At 40.4% G+C, this 20,093-nt stretch overlaps 1 protein-coding gene across 1 annotated transcript in view; it reads right to left on the bottom strand.

Moving 5' to 3' along the window:
* CDK11A (cyclin dependent kinase 11A) overlaps window positions 1–20,093 on the bottom strand; it is a 2,038,318-nt gene that overhangs the window by 355,177 nt on the left and 1,663,048 nt on the right. The window contains exon 17 of the mRNA XM_044061756.1: window positions 13,226–13,333. Coding sequence (XP_043917691.1) covers window positions 13,226–13,333 — 108 coding nt within the window. The remainder of the gene's footprint in view (window positions 1–13,225; window positions 13,334–20,093) is intronic.

Genomic DNA, 20,093 nt, shown 5'->3' with positions numbered 1-20,093 from the left:
ATCTGCAATAGGATTTTTGAAAAGGAACTTGTGGGACTTTGGGACCCTGTAGTATCTGTCAAGTTTACTGGGAGCAGGAGGCAGGGAATTAGGGGCCAAACTGCATTCCGAGAAAGCATCATCAACAATGTCTAGTACAGGAGGAATAGCCAAAGGCCTATGCTGAGGTAGGAGAAGAAAATCCCTAAGCCTCTTTTTTGAATCAGAAAATTCCTGGCTTTCCCAGTGAAAATGCTCCCTTAGAGTATGTAAGGTTTCCCCAAAAGAAAAATCCTCAGGAGGGGAAGCAGAGGGAATATAGTCCTCTGCATCAGAATCCTCATAAGAAGGTAAGGACAAATCCAGGTCATCAGAAGAGTCAGAAAAAACAGAATCCTGATCAGAAGATTCATAATCAAGCTCAGCCCTAGGCCTCTTGGGGGGGGGGGGGGTTGGCTACCCCTGATTAGAGTTATTAGATCTTCAGCCATTTTTATAATTTGTTTTTTAAGCATAGAGGCCTAAGCATGTGGCCTGGACGTCAGTTTTTTAGACATGGATCGAGATTTAGGCCTTAGTAATGAAGGAGGCGTCGATTTAATATGCAAGTCTGTAGGCCTGAATACACCCTCAGAAGCCATTGCCTGCACAGTGGCTCCAGACCCATCCAAGGTAGAGACATCCGTGGGTTCCATAGTTGAAATATTTCATGGCATACCGGACTCCGAACGGGTCTCAGTAGAGGCCTGCGAATCAGAAGGAGTGGGTATCAGGGGCTGCAAAAGTGCCTCACTGATTACCGGCGAACTGGCGAATGGCTTAGGAGAAGTGCCGTCGGCAGGTTTGGGCCTCGGCGGCCTGTCTTTATCTTTGCGTTTTTTCGGAATGCCGTTGTCCGATGTTTAACCGACATTTCTGGATAATTAAATTGAGAAACGATATATTTAGAGGCAAAAAATATACTGACGACGTATAGTGCGCTAATTAAATAAAGCACAAAACCGACAGCAAGGTATGTCGTGGTCAGGGCCTAGGCAAGGAATACAGTAGGAATGAAAATCTTTATGAGGTATTTGCTTTCCACAAGTAATGCAATTATTAACTTTTACTGACATGGAGAAGGAGCAAGAAAAAGTTTCCCCAATGGGGTACTTAGCTTTTAGTTGAAGATTTCGGTTCTGAAACTCGAAAACGAAAATTTCAGGAGTCAGCCGACCGGCACTTGCAAACTGCTTTTGCTTCGGGCAACGCACGGCAAGAATGACTGATGTAATGGCGTTGGCTGCATGTTTTATACCCCTGACGACATGGAAGAAGGGACAGCAACCGATGCAGGACCCAAGACTTTGTTAATCAGGCCGACTGAGGGCAACCTGCAAGCAGATTACCCAAATGTAATGACTGCAACAGTGAAATACGAACAACATCTGCTTATGGGACAGTGAAATCAGTAAGGGAGCTTAAGAAAATTTCTAAGCTCTTGGAAATTTTGAGTAATTCTACCTCTGAGTCCATTAATTTGACTGCTCAAGAATTAAATGCAATGCACAGTGTGGTGCTATAGAACCGCATGGCAATTGATTTCACCCTTTCTTCTAAAGGGAGTATGTGCATGTTCATCACAACAGAGTGTTGTTCATTTCTTCCAGATAACACTGGTGCCATTCGTAGTCACCTAGAAATCATTCAGAAAGTTGCTGAACTTTCACATGCTAAAGAAGCTGATAGTTCCCAATGGGCATGGTTAATTAATCTTTTGTCCAGATGGAGAGGAAGTACTTTAAAGTTTTTCATGCTTAGAGCTATTATAATCATATTGTTAGGCTTTAAAATGCAGGCGTTTACCATGAAAAAATAAAGTTATTGGACTCCAGAAAGAATGTTACACTACAAATACATAAAGCTGAATCTAAACCACTGACTACAACTGATAAGAATCATAGTACACCAGACAAAGAAAATTAAGTACTGCAAGATTTTAGTCAAATACATGACATTCTATACAAAGGATGGGGATGCTGAAGATTTACAGTATTCAGATTGAATTTTTCTTCCATCAAGCCGCAGGCATGTTTTTATTGCTAAGGTGACTATATTTTTGAAATGACTGCATAAAAATTGCTCATGTCAGAGACAGAAGAAAAGTGCATATTAAGAGAGTCTGACAGCAAGTGAGAAGGTCTCCATTCATCTGGGGGTCTGTGACCATTGTCTAGTCATAAAGAACTGTTAGGATTTCAGTGATGCTTTGCAGCATCAGATGGGGGAATGAAGGGTGAGCGAGTACAGAAAAGAAAATGTGTGTATTTCATTTTTATATGCACTCATTAACAAAATGGACCTCTGAGTGTTTTTCAGTATGTGTCTGATGAAGTACTTCCTGCCAAGTATCAGAAACATCCAGCATGGCTAAAATGTAGAAAGTTATGTTCTTTATAGAAAGTTCTGTTAAGGAATCTGGAACACATGCGTAAAATGGAAAGTCATAAACAAGGTGTCAAGAGATCTTAGCAAAATTAACGCTAGGCAGACAGCAACTCTGCCCAAATTAACATACCCCCCCAAATAACCTTTTTAATTGGTCAGTGGTTGTTCTAAGATTGTTACAGTAGTGTTGCTTTTAATCAGAAAAGGTATAAAGAATGTACCTGTTGTTTGAGGAGAGAGGACCTTGATCTCCCAGTCTCCCACATATGGGTTTCTCTTTGTAATAAAGAAGGTTATTCTATGCTGAACTGTCATACAATAGTTATTTGGTATCATAACAGACTGATGGGAGAGAGTAGGAGAGTCAGAGTTGTCAAAGTATGTAGTCTATATTAAAGTCATCTTCTAAGATGATGGTTTCCTTGCTGATATGATGAGAGATCCGCTACAGGATTTCTTCAAGAAATGGGATGATGCTTCCAGGAAGGATATTAAAGGCAATGATGCATATGGTCCTGTGTTTGTTGATTTGCAGGAGAATTATTTCTGCAATGGGAAAGTTGGGGTGGGCGAAGGGGTAGGAAGTGTTTTCTAGGGTTTCTAAACATGATAGACAACATAAGAAAGCTGGCAGTGTGGCTATCATTTCTAATGCTGTTTACCATTTCTAACTGTAGTAGCCTGGGACAGAATTTCCTGGTCTTCAGTACCTGGTTTTAGCCAGGTTTCTTTGGCTATCAGTATGTCAGGGGTTTATGAGGCTATACAGACATGTAAGTCTGGTAGTTTATTGTAGAAATTCCTAAGTTTAATGTCATTAGAGGGAGACTATTAACTTGGTTAAATGGAACAGGAGTACTATGGGCAGCTGAGGTGGTAGAATTGCAGGTGTGTAGATAGGATCGAGGATTAGGATGTAGATTACCTTCAAGAGTAAGTGTGGATGAGAGGTGCTTAGCAAAATAGCTTTTTATATGTATGTTTTCACAGATGACTACCAATTGGGAGCTATCATAGCTTTCCCATGACACACACATCCTACAAGACGGTCTAACACAGACAAATGACTGGTGCCAAAGTCATGGATTAAAACTCAACACCAAGAAATGCAGTCTAGTAACTTTTGGTAAAATTGCCACCCAGGCAAATTACTCCAATGATAAAACACCGGTAGTTAGGGATCAAGGAACATATGTAAATAGCAATCTGGCCTTTGACCAACATGTGGGCCAAGGGAGAGAGAAAATCATTCTATGTCACCCAACTTATAAGTAAGGGCATGGCATGGCATCCAGGTCCAAGGAAGTCACAGTGCCACTTTATATGGTCCCTATCAGACCCACCATCGAGTATAATGCCTCCTTTGGCATGTACTTGATTAAACGTATACAACAGTTGGAGTGCCCACAAAGACTCCTTACCAGGAGACCCCAGGATATAAACACATTACCCTGTATGGATCACTTTAAAGCCCTATCTCTATACAATGTCTCCTACGGGTTACTGACAGGAGATCTAGGCCTGGCATACAAAGCATCCTGGGATCCGGCTCTGACCTTCTGCACATCCAAAAACGAAGAGCATCCAAACCACTAGATCCAATGATTTAAATTTTGCTTTCAACAAATAGGACATTTTGGTGAGATAGATGTGTCTCACTGGATCCCCATGCTCTGGAACAGGCTCCACATCCATATGAAGCAAAGTTTTAACCCTATTTAAGACTAATCTTGACCAGTGGATAGGAAACTGAAAATTCAACTCGAGTCTGGCCTCCATGTTTCAGAAAGAGGCAGACAGTAACTATGCCCAAACTAATATAGTCCCCAACACAACCTTTAGAAACGTCTTAACTTACCTCCATTCTAATAAACCCTCATGATACACAAGGGCACAACTGGGTTAGGTTGTGCAGCTAGGCTTGTAAAAAGGCCCTGGTGGTCATTAACCTGGTATATAACTATGAACCTTTAAATTGTGTGCGAGTGTGCATGTGCATGTGTGCGTGTGCAGTGTGGGTTATTTATTGCTGTATTTGCAATTAACAAAAATATGGGATGGGATAGAGTACAGACCTGATACTAATAGGGTGAGGGGGAAGATTAAGAATTATAATGTAGTGTTCTGGAAATGACACTGATGCTAGTTAATGGAGTGCTATAAGATGCAGCATGGACAAGAATAGATAGTAGAAGTATCGAGAGTAAGTGAAGGGGCAACATAATGCTGTTATAGTAAAGAAAATGAAAATTTGAAGAATTTAATAAGGGACGATTAGTAGAATGAATTAAGGATACAAAAGTAGCGAAAGAAGAAAATGTAGAGTGAGGAGGGAAGGACCAAATATGGTGGTGTGATATAATATATCTGTGTATAAGAAGGATGAGCAAATAGGGCGTCTGATGTGTATGATTGATTGTAGGTTTGGAGTGGGTGGGCTTAGGGAAGTATAAATGTAGATGCAGTTTGGGTGGGTGAGAATTGGGGTAGGGGAGAGGTTCCAACCTCTTAAGACTAGTGCATCATCATCAAAAAAAAAAAAATCAATCGAGTTGGCACTGCTAGAATTTTATGTAAGTAACAAAGTGTGCTTACTAGTGTAAATAAAAAGTATGTAGTATTAAAGGCAGAATAAAAAATGTTTTGAAGGTGACACATTTTTATCATTCTTATTGCTCTTGCAGGCTATATGTGTGCACATTTTCTGTATTTTATCTGTTTTCATTATATAACATGTTCAGTTCTCTGTAGTAGCAAACACCAAATAAACATGAATATAGGTTGGTGAAAATTCAATGAGACAAAACTGTCTCATTCAAAGTGTATTAAACATTTCTGACTGAAACCCTAACCTCTGAAACCACAGTTCTGTTATAAATACACTATCTTTCTTTTTTTGTTGGGGGGGGGGGGTCGTGTTCCAATATTTAAACATTTTCTCTCTCAGGCAACTTTACTGAAACTGCAGTTGGCACGTAATTACTGCAGCAGGTGTAAGACTGCTCATTAGATCAAAACCTTCCAGGCTGCCAGGACCCCCTTTCCATCACACATCTCTTACCTCATCTCATCCACCCCAGCACTTAAGGAACACTACTGCAATGATGAATAGAAAACAGATGAGAACACCAGACCAGATACACCGCACCTGGGGGGGGGGGGGGCTGAGGGTGGTAGGGTATGTTACAGAATATGCAAAAACAACTGCAGCCCATCATTAAGTACACCATTTTATATTATATTAAAAGGTCCAATTTCTGTAACTGAAAGAACAGAGCTTCCACCTAATTCTCCTGGATAGCCAACATAAATGGATCATATGACATAATAAAGTAACCTGAAAATAACTACTACCATATGTGGTAAACCTGGAAGTAATGTCCATCTTTACTGCTTTTGACATCTGCTCGATATATGCCAATATTATTTGTGCTGCTTCATAATGGTCTGTGTAGAGCATAGACCAATATGAAGCACCACAAATAATTTCGGTAGTGGCGTTATGGGGAAAGGTAGCAGAAATGGCAAGAGATAGAACAGAAAGAGCTCTTATTCCAGCAGGTAGGGGCTTCCCAGTTTAATGTAGCAAACTCCAATCTACCCAGCAAAACATCAGTTAAAAACATGAAATTAGCAAACAACTGGTTGTCCTTGCATAAAGATTTAGATTTTTCCACAGAATTCAGAACTGTCTAAAGACATCCATGCAATGAAGTAAATATCTACCTCCATTTGATTATTCAGAAAAAAGACTGAGGTTGGCAGACTATTCAGGATGGATTCAGTAAAAATATTTGGCATTAAATAAGGGTTTGTTCCCAGTCCAACCCTTTCCTTGTGAAAAACCACATAAGACAGTGTGTGTTAGGGTATACAACTCTAAAATTCTCTCTTTTCAGAGGCAAATGTCACAAAAGCTGGAGACGGATGCAAATGGCCAAAACAGCTAACTGTAAAAATATTCTTCCCTCTTGTGAAGACCAGGCAAATGAACACATGGCCAGAATTATGATGAAGAACTAATTACTGAACAGAAGGGGTAACAAGGTGATCATGTTAGCAGGCAGGAATGACATGGTTAGGATTATGATGGTGCCACAAATTTTGGCATATTCCATTAAAGTAGACAGGACATTGAGGGAAAGAGACAGAGAATTATCTCTGGCTAGGGTTTTTAGATGAAAGGGCATAGTTTTCTGGATTAGACTAACTGGAACATAGCAAATCTGTTAAAGGTTGGTGGGGACCTGGGTAGAATGAAGATATGAGTCAGGCTATTCAGTCCTGAAGAAGGGGGAATATTTACTCATGGGTGGGGAATTCATAGGACAAACAGATTATGGGCTAGTGATGATCATGGAGACCAGCTCTGTTTTGAGGAGGGCAGGTGTAAGTTGGGTTGTCTGCAAATGACTGGTTGTGGTATTAAATACTGCAGGCAATGAGGAAAAATATGGCTTTAGGAAGGGCATGCACATAAAAAAGGCTGTAGGTCAGAAACCAAACTACACCACTGCAGGGCTAAAGAAAAGGAAGGGTGGACAGGTCTATATATGGATGGGTAGAAAAGAAAAGAGAAAGGGTTAAGCTGGGTAGGAACTGGATGATGGAAGAGCATGATTTGGGAGCTGAGTTATTCTGCCTTAGAGAGGTAATCCATATTCGTTTTGGGTGACAGGTCCTGTGTTAGGTACGGATGTGTATGCGACATAGGCTCGTGTTGGAAAAGCTATGATAGAAGTTAAAAAGGGGATGGTAGTTGTTGTTGATGTGAAAGGCAGGGTGATAAGCTACATAACAGAACGGACTCTAGGGAGGTGAAAGGCTTGGAGAGCTGACTATAGGTGATCTGATCAAAAATTTATAAGGTACAGTGTGGCCTAGGGAGCTGAATCTTTCATTGATTAAAGATGAAGAATACACAGGAGGTGTGGACTAGGGACAGATATACTGGGCTGTAGTTAATGCTGGATTGGGTTAAAAAAGACCGAGTAACTGGAAAACTGGCAGGTTGGAGGAGGTGGAATGGCAGAAGGCCTAGATGTGGTATGTCAAGGTTGGTAGGGCCTAAAGCCATGGTGGACATAAGGGGATGTGTGACTTGAGATATAGAAGTATTAACCATAAAGGAAGTTTCAGTAGACTGTACAATGAGGACTTGTGGTGGGTTAAATGTGCCTGTACTAAAGAAGCCCCATTTTGGGGGGGGTAGTTATGTATGGCAGTGTGATCTGGTCATGGGTAGGGTGTGTGTGATAGTTTGCATGGAAGTAGGACTGGAAAGATCGACCACTGCAGCCTATTAAGATGCCATAGGATGCTGGGATAGGTGCTGTCAGGTGGTGGATTTACATTACTGGGGTAAGTGCTGTCAGGAAATGATCTGGCCAGTTCCCCTGGATGAAGGAACATTTGTGTAGATCAGCACATCTGCCTGCATTTAGCATTGGAGGTAGCCTGGTGTCAGGAGTGAAGAGATCCTCACACAAATAACGGCCTACCTGACACCCAGCTCTCGCCTCTGAAAAGTAATAAATGGGCTATAATGCCCTCACCGTGTTCAGGGAAAGAATGTGCCATGTGTTTCTACCTAACAGGAAAAATGACTGGATCAATAAGTAGCTAGGTGGGAAAGGCCTGACACCTGCAGAAATGAAAGATTAAAAAAAAGGCCGGACAACAATTTTTTTTCTTTTTTAAGCCTGAATATTGAAGCATTACTACAGAGAATAACACTTTAATAGTTACTTAAAGACATTTAAGTGAGACAATACTGTATTATATTAATTCTATGTCGACTTAAATGTGCACATGTGGTAATTTAACCCATTTTGCAGGAATTGTACATGTAGAATTTTCTACTTAAGCAGAACATATTTCCTTATGAATACCCACAATGATGTTTTATTTGTACCAAAAAAGACCTGTACTCAAAGTTTATATCCCCTGCTTTTAGTATGTGTGTGTGTGTGTGTGTGTGTGTGTGTGTGCGCGCACGTATATATATATATTTTGGATATAAAACGTTTACACACCCTTGTTAAAATTTCAGGTTTTTGTGATATAAAAAAATGAGACCACAATAAATCATTTCAAAGCTTTTCCCACATTTAATGTGACCTATAACCTGTACAATTCAATTGAAAAACAAATCTTTTAGGGGGAAAAATATAACAAATAAACAACGTACAATAAGCTGGTTGCATAAGTGTGCGCACCCTTAAACTAAACTAATACTTCATTGAAGCACCTTTTGATTTAATTACAGCATTCAGCAGCATGGCACATCTTGACTTGGCAATATTTGCCCACTCTTCCTTGCCAAAGTGCTCCAAATGTCAGATTGCGAGGGCATCTCTTGTGCATAGCCCTCGAGGTCATCCTACATATTTTCTATTGAATTTACGTCTGGGCTGTGGCTGGGCCATTCCAAAACTTTAATTTTCTCCTGGTGAAGCCATTCTTTTGTTGATTTGGATGTATGCTTGGGGTCATTGGTCGTGCTGAAAGGTGAAATTCCTCTTCATCTTCAGCTTTCTAGCTGACACCTGAAGGTTTTGGGCCAAAAGTTTTATTTGGCACTGCTGATAATTCCCTCCACCTTGACTAAATCCCCAGTTCCAGCTGAAGAAAAGCAACCCAAACCATGATACTGTCACCACCATGCTTCACTGTGGGGATGGTGTTCTTTTCGTGATGCGAAGTGCTGTTTTTGCACCACACGTACCTTTTGGAATTGTGGCCAGAAAGTTCAACCTTGGTCTCTTCAGACCATAACACATTTTCCCACATGATTTTGGGAGACTTGATGTATTGTTTTGCAAATTTTAGCTGGGCCTGGATATTTTTCTGTGTAAGAAAAGGCTTTGGTCTTGCAACCCTACCCCACAGCCCAGACATATGGAGAATATGGGAGAGTGTTGTCACATGTAGTACACAACCAGTACTTGCCAGAAATTCCTGCAGCTCCTTCAGTGTTGCTGTTGGTCTCTTGGCAGCCTCCCTGACCAGTTTTTGTCTGGTCTTTTCATCAATTTTGGTGGGATGTCCAGTTCTTTGCAACATCACTGTTGTCCCATATTTTTTCCTCTTTTTCATGACTGTCTTCACTGTGTTCCATGGTATATCAAATGCTGTGGAAGTTTTTTTGTACCCTTCTCCTGACTGATACCTTTCAACACTGAGATCCCTTTGATGCTTTGTAAGCTCTCTGCGAACCATGGCTTTTGCTGTAGCAGACAACTGAGTAAATGTTAGGAAAATCCTACTAGGACAGCTGAACTTTATTCAGGGTTAATCAGAGTATCTTTAATTGATGGAAGGTGAAGACTGAATGTTGTAATTGAATCAAAAGGTGCTTCAACAAAATATTAATTTAAGGGTGTGCACATTTATGCAACCAGCTTATTGTACTTTTTTAGTTTTTATATTTTTCCCCTAACAGATTTGCTTGTTTTTCAATTGAATTGTACAGGCTATAGTCACATTAAAGGTGGGAAAAGTTTTGAAATGATTTATTGTGGTCTCTTTTTATATTCAACTTTCTAGCTGACACCTGAAGGTTTTGGGCCAAAAGTTTTATTTGGCACTGCTGATAATTCCCTCCACCTTGACTAAATCCCCAGTTCCAGCTGAAGAAAAGCAACCCTATATATAGGTCTGATGAAGCAAGTATTGTGAAAGCGCTTACCTCGTGAATAAACACAGTGTTTTTGTTTTTATATGTTGCAGTTTTTCGTTTCTTATGTTTTAGCATAAAGTTTTTATGTCACTTGTTCGTTCCTTCTCTTATTGGACTAGTTGGATCTTATCATTATTTTTATTTTTGAGTGAAGGAACGCTTATACTGTGGGTCTTTGTTTTTGTCTGGTTTTCTTTTTTTATATCGCAAAAACCTGGCATTTTAACAGGGGTGTGCAAACGTTTTATATCCACTGTATGTATATTTATTTTATTTATTTATTTTTATTTGCAGTTGGTTTACCAGGATAGTCCATTGGGCCAAAAGAACTTGTTTTCAATTGAGTCCTGGGGAGAAAAGCTCCAAAAACAATTAGCAAGGTTACAATAAGGTATTTAGTTTCAATTATACAATTACTACGGACTTGGAAATACAGTAGACTAGTGTACAAATATATACAAATATTACAATCTTGTATAGCTGCAAACAATTTACAATATAGAAACTGAGAGGCTTTTACAACTTAGGGTGGGTTACACTGGAGGTATCTTTCATACATTTAGGATGAGTAGCTTAATACAAGCAAGAGAAAGGTATATGAGCGGACATAGACATTTTTCAATATAGAAACAGAGCACCTTTTCCATCTTAGGGTATACTTACACTTTGGTACCTTTTAAGTATTCAGAAAAAGCTTAATAAGAGCAAGATCCATGAGTTTAGGAGAGTAAGTAGAAATTCCCATTATGAATAGGAGAGGAGAAGTGGAAATTCCCAGTATGAGGAGATTATGTTGGGTGGGAGCAGCAGCATTCCCACTGGGAAATTAGGGGTGAGTGAAGGGATTTTTTGAATGAGAAGTGATTTGTGATGGTACGAAAGGAGTTCCAGAGACGAGCAAGACTGTAGGATAAGAGATTTTTTCCAGCGGGACGAATTGGTTTATACAGTTCAATTAGACCTATCAGGGAGGTGCATTTTGAAGGTAGAGGAGAGGGATGGGCAGAGAGAGGGATTGTAGATGAGCTTGTGTGCAAGAGTCAGCTGGATGTAGGTGAGGTGGTTGGGTAGTTCTAACCATTTTAGTTTGTGGAGAGCCGAACACACACACACACACACACACACACAGGTCTACTTAAAATAATCCAAACTGTGTAATATTGACAGCAAAAATATCTAAATATAGAACATAGACAAAAGGTAACCAAATCCAAAACCAATGTTTTGGCAGAGGGGCAAGCCACTCTGCACCAAACCTCCCACTACAAGGTTGCACAATAGCTGGGAAAGGGCATAAACCCATCCCTACAACAACTTTAATTTTGTTGATATTTTGTGTTTAAATATTATGCACTTTAAATTTTAAGTAGACAAATATAATATTTTTGCTGTTGATATGCAGTTTTGATTATATGGATCTAGGTCAGGTGATCAAGTTTTCAGAAACTGGAAATTCATATCAGCGAGACAATATGACTAATTTTCTGAAAGAGCGAACATTAAAAAAAAAGCGGACACAAAAATCTATCTTTTTTTACAGTTTTGTAGGGGGGGGTAAGCCCCCTTCCACCCCCCACCCCCCATGAGGGGGGCTGCACCCCACAGATACACATGCCCTGCTAATTATATATACCAACTCAGAGATCACACTGAGGAAAAATGTTAAATTTCTCAATCGTCACTTTACCGCAAAATCTCCATTCAAAAGCATCGGGTTTCTGAAATTCAGTCATATCATCTCACCGATATGAATTTTGGGTTTCTAAAAACTCAAAAAATTCAACTGATAGGGATCCATATATGCACATATATGGATCTACTTTTAACTCCTGAATTGTCAAAATACTGAACTACAAAATATCAAGACCATAACACCAAATACTCAAATGCCTGAAAGATTACAACCTATGATCCTAAAATTGTATTTCTTGCTTGATAAAATCATGGGTATCCTTTGGGAAGTCATCTACCCCAGGGAATGACGAAACTGACAATACCTCCCAAGTGTTGACCCAGCTGTTCCGGATTTAGGAACTTATGTAGATAGTGACCTAACTTTTTACCAACATCTGTCCACTGTTCTAAGAAAGTCCTTCTACACTGCACAGTTTATATACAAAGGGATTATGGCTACATCTAGGGATGCCATTGCTCCCCTTTACTCAATCATCATTTGGACAGTCATTGAGTATAATGCCCCCCTTTGGCATGTATCTGTCCAGACACATGCAACAACTGGAATCCCCACAGAGATACCTTACTAAAAGGATACAAGGCCGAAAAACATGTCCTACCTGGACCAACTCAAACCCCTGTCACTATACTCGGTATCCTACAGACTACTAAGAGGTGACTGGTGTCTGGTATACAAGGCTTCCTCCAAACCACTACTGATGGATTTACTGCACATCGGGAAATCAAATGGCATCAGAAATACTCAGTCTAGAGAGCTAAACCTCTTCTGTAATATCAACAGAACGGCTTGGAGAGACAGGTATATCTCACAGATGATACCACTCCTCTGGAACAGACTCCTTCATCCACATAAAACAAAGTTCATCCCTGTCCATATTCAAAGGCAACTTGGATTTATGGATGGGGAAACAGAAAATATACCCCAGGACTGCTCACTGTACTACTAATGGACAGAGGCAGCTCCGAAATGCTTTATCTTATGCATGGATTCTCTCAAATTATCTATGATATGATTCCAGTTACTCTCATTAGGGGTAATATATAAATTATTGACCATGGGCTGAATAAGGCCAATCTATAACCAAATGGGATAGGTTAATTTGAGCCTAAAAAGGTTAACTGGCTAGGCTTGAAACAGCCCACAAGGTAAGCTAGCCAAGTAGTTACCTATGAACCTATAATACATTTTTTTACTGTATGTACACACATGGCAGTTATGCTGGATCAAATTCTGAATTTACCAGTACCAAGTAGAGCTCTTCATTATGCAAATCTTAGTAACAACAACCTTATACAGTTTTTGGACTTCCAGATGGCAATTTCAGAGAAGCAAGTTACAAATTTCTGCATCATTACTAAAATAAGTGGCCCTGTTTATATTTAATTGAATTATTACAGCTACATTTTATAAATAAACCACTTAAAGTTAGTAATAGCACAAACCTTTGCTCCAAGTAATAATTCAGGTGCTCTGTACCAAAGTGTAACAACCACTGGTGTGTAGGGCTTCAGAGGGGATCCATACTCGCGTGCCAATCCAAAGTCTCCAATCTGTAATTAGAAACGTTCAATGATATTACACAAAATAAAAAAAAACACCAAAAATTAAATAAAATGTTAAACAAAATGACAAAAAGGAAAAGTACAACAAATTTATTACAACATCACTGCTGAAAGACCTACATGGCTTTGTCAGTGCCTTTAGGGAGACCCAGAACAAAAATAACAGGAAGTTTAAAAAGAACCACAAGCTACTTGAATCTTAATGTAAGAGCAAAACAGGACAATCACATTTCATGTGTTACATGAAAAGTACCCAGAAGCATACTTCTCAATTGTACATATTTTCACAGAATATCCAGATTTTTGGCTCTTATTTTTGGCCTGTTCCTCTTTTTTCCTGGCAAATCATTGGGATGATCTCAGGACTGAAGTAACTAAATAATGACATACATTTGAATTTCAGACTTTAAATCCTTCAGAATGTTATAACGAACCCTGTTACTCTCTAGCAACTTTCTTTTAGTTTATAAGAGCAATATTTAAAATTTGTCCCCCCATTTTGTTGAGCGTTGCTCAGATTTTTGGCATTAAGAGGTTGAGAGGTATGCCCAGTAGTCGTAAACCTTAAACCAGTAATATTGCTGGAAGAAACAAAGTAGCCATGAACCAGATAATATGCTATACTTTTAGTTCTTGTATAAAATAACAGCAGTTCTTGTGCATTTTCTTTCCACAACCAAGCACTTGCTGTTCTGTCATACCAGATGTTTTATAATACATCTTAAATATACAAACATCCGAATAATCTTATTAGCTTCAGTTAAGAAAACAGACCTCAAACTACACATTCTCCTAGCTATTAACTTCCAGTACTGTAGTGAAGAGAAATGTGCAGGATGGTAACTATACTCAAAGGTAGCAGTGGTTTTATTATAGAGTGTAGTAATAATATGTGTGTGTGTGTGTGTGTGTGTGTGTGTGTGTGTGTGTGTGACTCATAGGTAAGAAATCGTGCTAGCGGCCACCTTCTGTCACCAAGATTATTCTGAATGTCAAAGAAAATGTCACTGTGGCAAATTTTTGTTCTATGCTCGAGAAAATATTTTTACAATAAATAAAGGTAGACCCAGGAAGAGGGTAGAGTTGAGGTGCAAGCTGGTGCTGGGGTCATGATCGGCAGGTATAGCTGAGGTGGAAGTGCATTACTGGCACTTACTTCTGAAGCTGTGAGGATACTGGAGCTTCATAGATGAATGCCAATACTGCATTTGCATTGAAGTTCAGTGTATGCTCGTTACTGTAACAAGCAGCTTGCTACAGTTACAGATATACAAAAAACTTTTTTTTTGGTTCTCACCTCTTGGAAGACCTTTTTTTTTTTGTGGTTCTCAACTTTGCCTATTATTACATCTGAATCTAAGGTAATCTCCCAAGCTCGCAGACTTCTTGTATGTGGTGAGCTTTGCTCAGATTTTTGGCATTAAGAGGTTGAGAGGTATGCCCAGTAGTAGTAAACCTTAAACCAGTAATATTGCTGGAAGAAACAAAGTAGCCATGTACCAGATAATATGCTATACTTTTAGTTCAGTTTTTGGAGTGGCTTGAAAGCCCTGACTGTTTGGATCACCATCATCAACTTTTTTATGACAATAATATTTCTTGAGCTGTTAGCTGCTATAGGTACCTTGTACTTTGAAATTCCCCAAGTGGGCTCCTCTGTGCTAATGCCATACTGTACTGAGGCACCTCAGCAGTTTCCTCATGGAATCCTGCTACAGAAACAATGAGGATGGTGGACACTATTTACTCCAGGAACTGCAAGTACTCCTCAGAAAGATTATAGTTCTTGGGCAGTGCGGCATGAATGCCTTTTGACTGGAATAATTCAGAAAGTACAGTTGTGCAAGATCTTACCATAACGGTAGATGTCCTCCTTTCCACCGTTACAGTACTCATTACAATAAGGGTTCCCCTGATAAGGGTGGCCTGACATCGGGCCAGTATACCAAAGCCTTTATGTTGCTTTAAGGTACACTGTACATCACACATATGCTCCCTGCATTTAGCGTAGGGCATAAAGGTGTCCAGACATACCATCCTCAGAACTGACAGCCTTAGTAGGAATGCCAATCCAAGGAAAAAAAGAGGTAACCATTACATCCAGAAGAGAAAAGAACCAGGGGTAGAGGGAGGGACTGAATACTGCAACAGTGAAGAGAAGGACATCTACCATTATGGTAAGATCTTACACAACTGTACTATGTCCTTCCATTTCGCTGTTGCAGTATTCATTACAACAGGGAGAGTACAAAAGCTCAGGAAGAAGACAGGGAGAAGAAGGAAGGACCAGCAGAGCTCACTAGGAATCCATGAAGATGGCCCTAGTAAAGCCAGCTCTAGCTCTGGATATCACAACCAACTTACACTGCTTGGTAAATGTATGCACAGAAGTCCAGATAGCTGCCTCAAGAACAGAGTTAATATCCAAACACTTGAGACAAGCACCAGAAGAAGCCACAGCCCTAGTAGAATGTGCCTTAACAGAAGAAGAAAGGCTCTTGCCATCAAAGGCATAAGAAAAAATAGGCCCTGGGGAGAATAGAGGGTGAAATGCTTGAACAGCCAGCAGAAGAGCTCTCATTTCTTTGACACTGATGCAGTCTTTCCTTTTTTGAGGCAACCAAAGACCCTGCACTTTTAGAGAGCCAAAGGATGTTCCCCCATCCCACGTCTATGAATAGCACTCGAGTGGGAAGAGGGGGTTGAAAAGGAGCCCTGGAATAAGAGTCAACTGCTGAATCCACCAATGAAATTCCAGCCTGAGGCATGGAAAAAGAGGAACTAAGAACTCCAGTGAATGAGAATGCTGAAGCCAAACTGACTTTAGAAACCATTGAAGTTTTCTCATGTGGAGTTTGGGAAAAGGGTGTATAGGAATGGTGAAGGCCATAAAACCCACAGCTGCCAGAAACTCCCCGGTTGTGATTAAGGCCAGAGACAGAAGGGACTGAAATAAAGAAATTAAAATCAAGGCCTTGGGAGGAGGAAGAGATGCCAGCATTGCAATAGTCTGGATCCTGCACCCCACAAATACATGATCCTGTGAAGAAGTCAAAAAGGACTTTTGGAAATTTATAGTGAATCCCAGGCTTTGCAGGAGGGAAATGTCAAAGTGAAGATGCTACAGTAGAATCTCTGGAAAGGGTGCCTGAAACAGGAGATCGTCTTAGTGAAAGACTTGTTTAGCCTGCAAAAAAGCAGTCACAAGAACAATGCATTTGGTGAATATCCTTGGGGCAGTAGAAAGGCCAAAGAGCAAAGCAGAGAACTGAAAATGCTAAGAAGCAACAGAGAAACATAAAAACCTCCTGAAAAAGGGGATGAATAGGAATGTGAAGATAAGCACACACGAGTCCAGAGACACTAGAAAAACCTGAGGAAGATGCAGAGGGAACAAAGTCTGAAGAAAGAGAACACCTGAAAGGAAGGGACCTTCAGAAAGGTCCAGAATGGGTCTCCAAGCACCCTCTTTCATAGGAACCAAAAACATTCTGGAAGAAAATCCCCCTGCCTCCACTTTGAGAGACAGGAACTTCCTGAATAGTTCCGCAAGTCAAAAGATCCTGAAGCATCCCTGGAAAGAAAGCCAACTTTTCCCAGGGGGACTGAGGAATGTCCATGAAAGGGGGAAGAGATTTCCATACTATGCAACACCCTAGGAAGATAACGGACAGAACCCAGAAATCCTAAGTAATCTTTAACCAAACTGGAAGGGATAGGGAAAGACAAAGAGAAAGAGGAATGTGGCTGAAAAGAACAGGATAGTCAGACAGGACTTGGTTTGCAGGAAAAAGGATGTTTCTGTGTCACACGAGTCTGTGTAGCTTTAGCAGAAGTAGAGCTTTTACCCCTCTTTTTACCTTTGGGAGGAGGCTGCGACTGCCTACGAACAAAGGCCGGCTTATTAGGGTAATTTCTTTGAAAAGTAGGCGCAGGAGAAACAAAAACATGTTTATGTTCCTGTAAAGCCTTGCCCTTTTCTTGAAGAGACTTAAACAAATCAGCAACAGCTGCACCAAATACTGTAAGTGTTTGTTATCCAGAAGAGCATCCATCAACTTAGCCTTAATATCATTAGGCAAATGTTGAAGCCAAAGTCAGGAATATCTTATCATTACAGAAACAAAAACAGCAGCTTTGGAAGACCCATATGCTGCATAATAACTGCACTTATCAGAATGGTGAGCCACCTAAGAACAAGTCCCCAACAAGGAGAGAGAGCAGAAGTCTTCCCTTCAGAATCAGGAAGTTCAGAAATTACCTGACAAGCCCGAGAAAGAAGAGACAAACTATATCTGGGACAAATGGGTCTGACAATTGACAGCCCTAAATCCAAGGTAGCAGAGTTATAAACCTTCTTACCTAGCCTCTCCACAGTCCTGCTGTCTTATCAGAATGAAGAAGCTTTGTAGAATGCAGTAATTAAGATGTCTTGTCAGATGCTACAGGCACCACAAAGGAGTCAGCTGATGGACATCTATATAGGAATTTGCAATCCTCAGACACCCTGTAAAACCAATTACAGTTTTGGGGGTCAGGGGGCTGAGAGTCTGGTGCCTGAGATGCAGTAGAAAAGGCATCTAACAAGGCAGCCAAAATAGGAGGGACAGCAGAAGGTCTGGGATAATCCATTTGCAGAAATTTGTAATACCTCTTCTGCACCACAGAAACCTGGATACAATCCAATTAATGAATTCCATCATCCTGAAAATTCTGTCCCTAAAGGAAATCTCCTCAAAGGGAGCATCAGGACCTGTGGAATCTTCCTCCTCCTCAGTACCACAGTCTAAAGGAGAAGAAATTTGGGAAGAATAAGCAAGGGATTCCTCATCTGAATCCACCTCTTCCGCAGAGAAATCCTGATCCCTGGGCCTTTTAAGAGGTGTAGAGGATCAAGCCACAGCAGGAACAGAAACTCCTTGAGGAGGTTTCAAAGCCATAAGGGCATTAAACAAATCCTCAGGGTCCTTTGGAGTTGTAGAAACAAGCTTTTTTTTTCTTTTTCAAAGGGATATCTGCCCTGGACAAAGTAGAAGGCTCAGATACCAGACGACATTCCACAATTGTAGCCAAGCTAGCAAAGCTCCTTCTTCCAAACAGCAGGCAACTTATGCAGCCAGACAAGGGTGGTGGTTTAGTTGCTATGGATATTGATGATTACAACAGAATGTTAGCAATTTTGACTTCTGGAATTTATCAAGAGGTGTCCAAGAATGAGTTGAATGGCAATTTGGCAAGGGTTCGATCCTAATATAAAGATATGTTCATTAATGGATCCATTGAGCAGGGAATTTTCAATTTTATTTATTGTGCAACACCTCGAGTACCTGCTTTGTTTGGGAACCCGAAAATTCACAAAAACATTCGAGACCCTCCTATGCGCCAGCTGGTCAGTGCTAGAGGGAGTGTAACATACACAGCAGCCAAAGTTGTTGACCACATCCTAAAGAAATATGTGGCCAGTGAAACACATATTTCTAAAGACTCTTGGTCCTTTTTGGGGAAGGTGAAAAATACTCAGTACAGCCTGGCCTATCATTTCCTGACGGTCGATGTTGTTGACCTGTCTTCATCCATTCCACATGATGTAGCGGTAGAGTGGATTGAGTTGGAAATGATTGCTAACAGGCACCAGCTAGCGAAACTGCAATGGTAAAAGATCTATTGGATATTATCTTAACATGTAATTTTTTCTCCTTCAACAATAGATGATTCCACCAGTTAGTTGGAGTTCCTATGGGCTCGCCCTGCGGGGCGAGTGTGGCCAATTTGGTCATGGCCCATTGGGAGAAGGAATTTGTGTTTACCAACACGATTATCCTAGAAAGAGTCCCCTTATATACCCGTTTTTTGGATGACATTTGTATCATACTCAAGGGAAACTCTGGGGTGGCCAATGATCTGGTGGAGATGTTTAACAATTCTATGGATTTCCTAAAATTTACCTCTACCTTTGATACAGTCAGGATAGCATATCTCGATGTGGAACTATTCAAGGATAGCAACCACAACCAGTTCTTAGGCAGAATTCATCGTAAGCCCACTGTTTCGAATTCTTATTTACATTTTGATAGTGAACACCCGGTTTATCAGAAGAGATCTATAGTTAAAGGCCAATTTGTGAGGGCGGCCAGAATGGTTTTGAGGGACGGCGACTTCCAGGAAGAGTGCCGGTTCATATCGAATTTGTTTTTATGTAGGGTTTACCCTGAGAAGCTGGTTATGGATTTGTGCCTAGAAGTTAGATCTATAAGAGAAATGGGTTATTTTCAACCCATCCTGGGCCACTCTGTTTTGAAGAATAGCTACTTCATGAGTGATGGTCCACTTAGAGGTGTATACCATTGCAGTTTTATTAGTACCTTCAGCTTGGATGCTAGAGTTTTAGTGTCCATTATCTAGAAAAATTGGGGCTTGCTGCCAGTTGAACTAACACGACCCATCAACCTAGGATCAGCCCCGAAGATTACATTCAAAAGGGGCCTGAATATCAAGAATTTGTTAGAAAGGAAAGGTGGCCACATTACCTCAAGATCTGGTATGTACAAGTGTAATATGTGCAAACATTGTAGTCATGTGAAGTCGGGCACATTTTTCATGATCAGGGACATTAAATACCTCATTAAAGGGAGATACAATTGTGCCTGTACACACGTGGTGTACCTTGCTTCTTGTTCGTCATGTTCAGCCTTTTATGTAGGCAAGATGGACAGGAGATTGAATGAACGCATGTATGAACACTTGTACG

This window comes from Protopterus annectens, chromosome 2.part0, assembly GCF_019279795.1.
Source record: "Protopterus annectens isolate FY-2018-M chromosome 2.part0, PAN1.0, whole genome shotgun sequence".
In the NCBI taxonomy this organism is placed as follows: Eukaryota; Metazoa; Chordata; order Ceratodontiformes; family Protopteridae; genus Protopterus; species Protopterus annectens.
The sequence above is the reverse complement of the archived record's forward strand: the minus strand, read 5'-3'. Positions and strand labels throughout refer to the sequence as shown.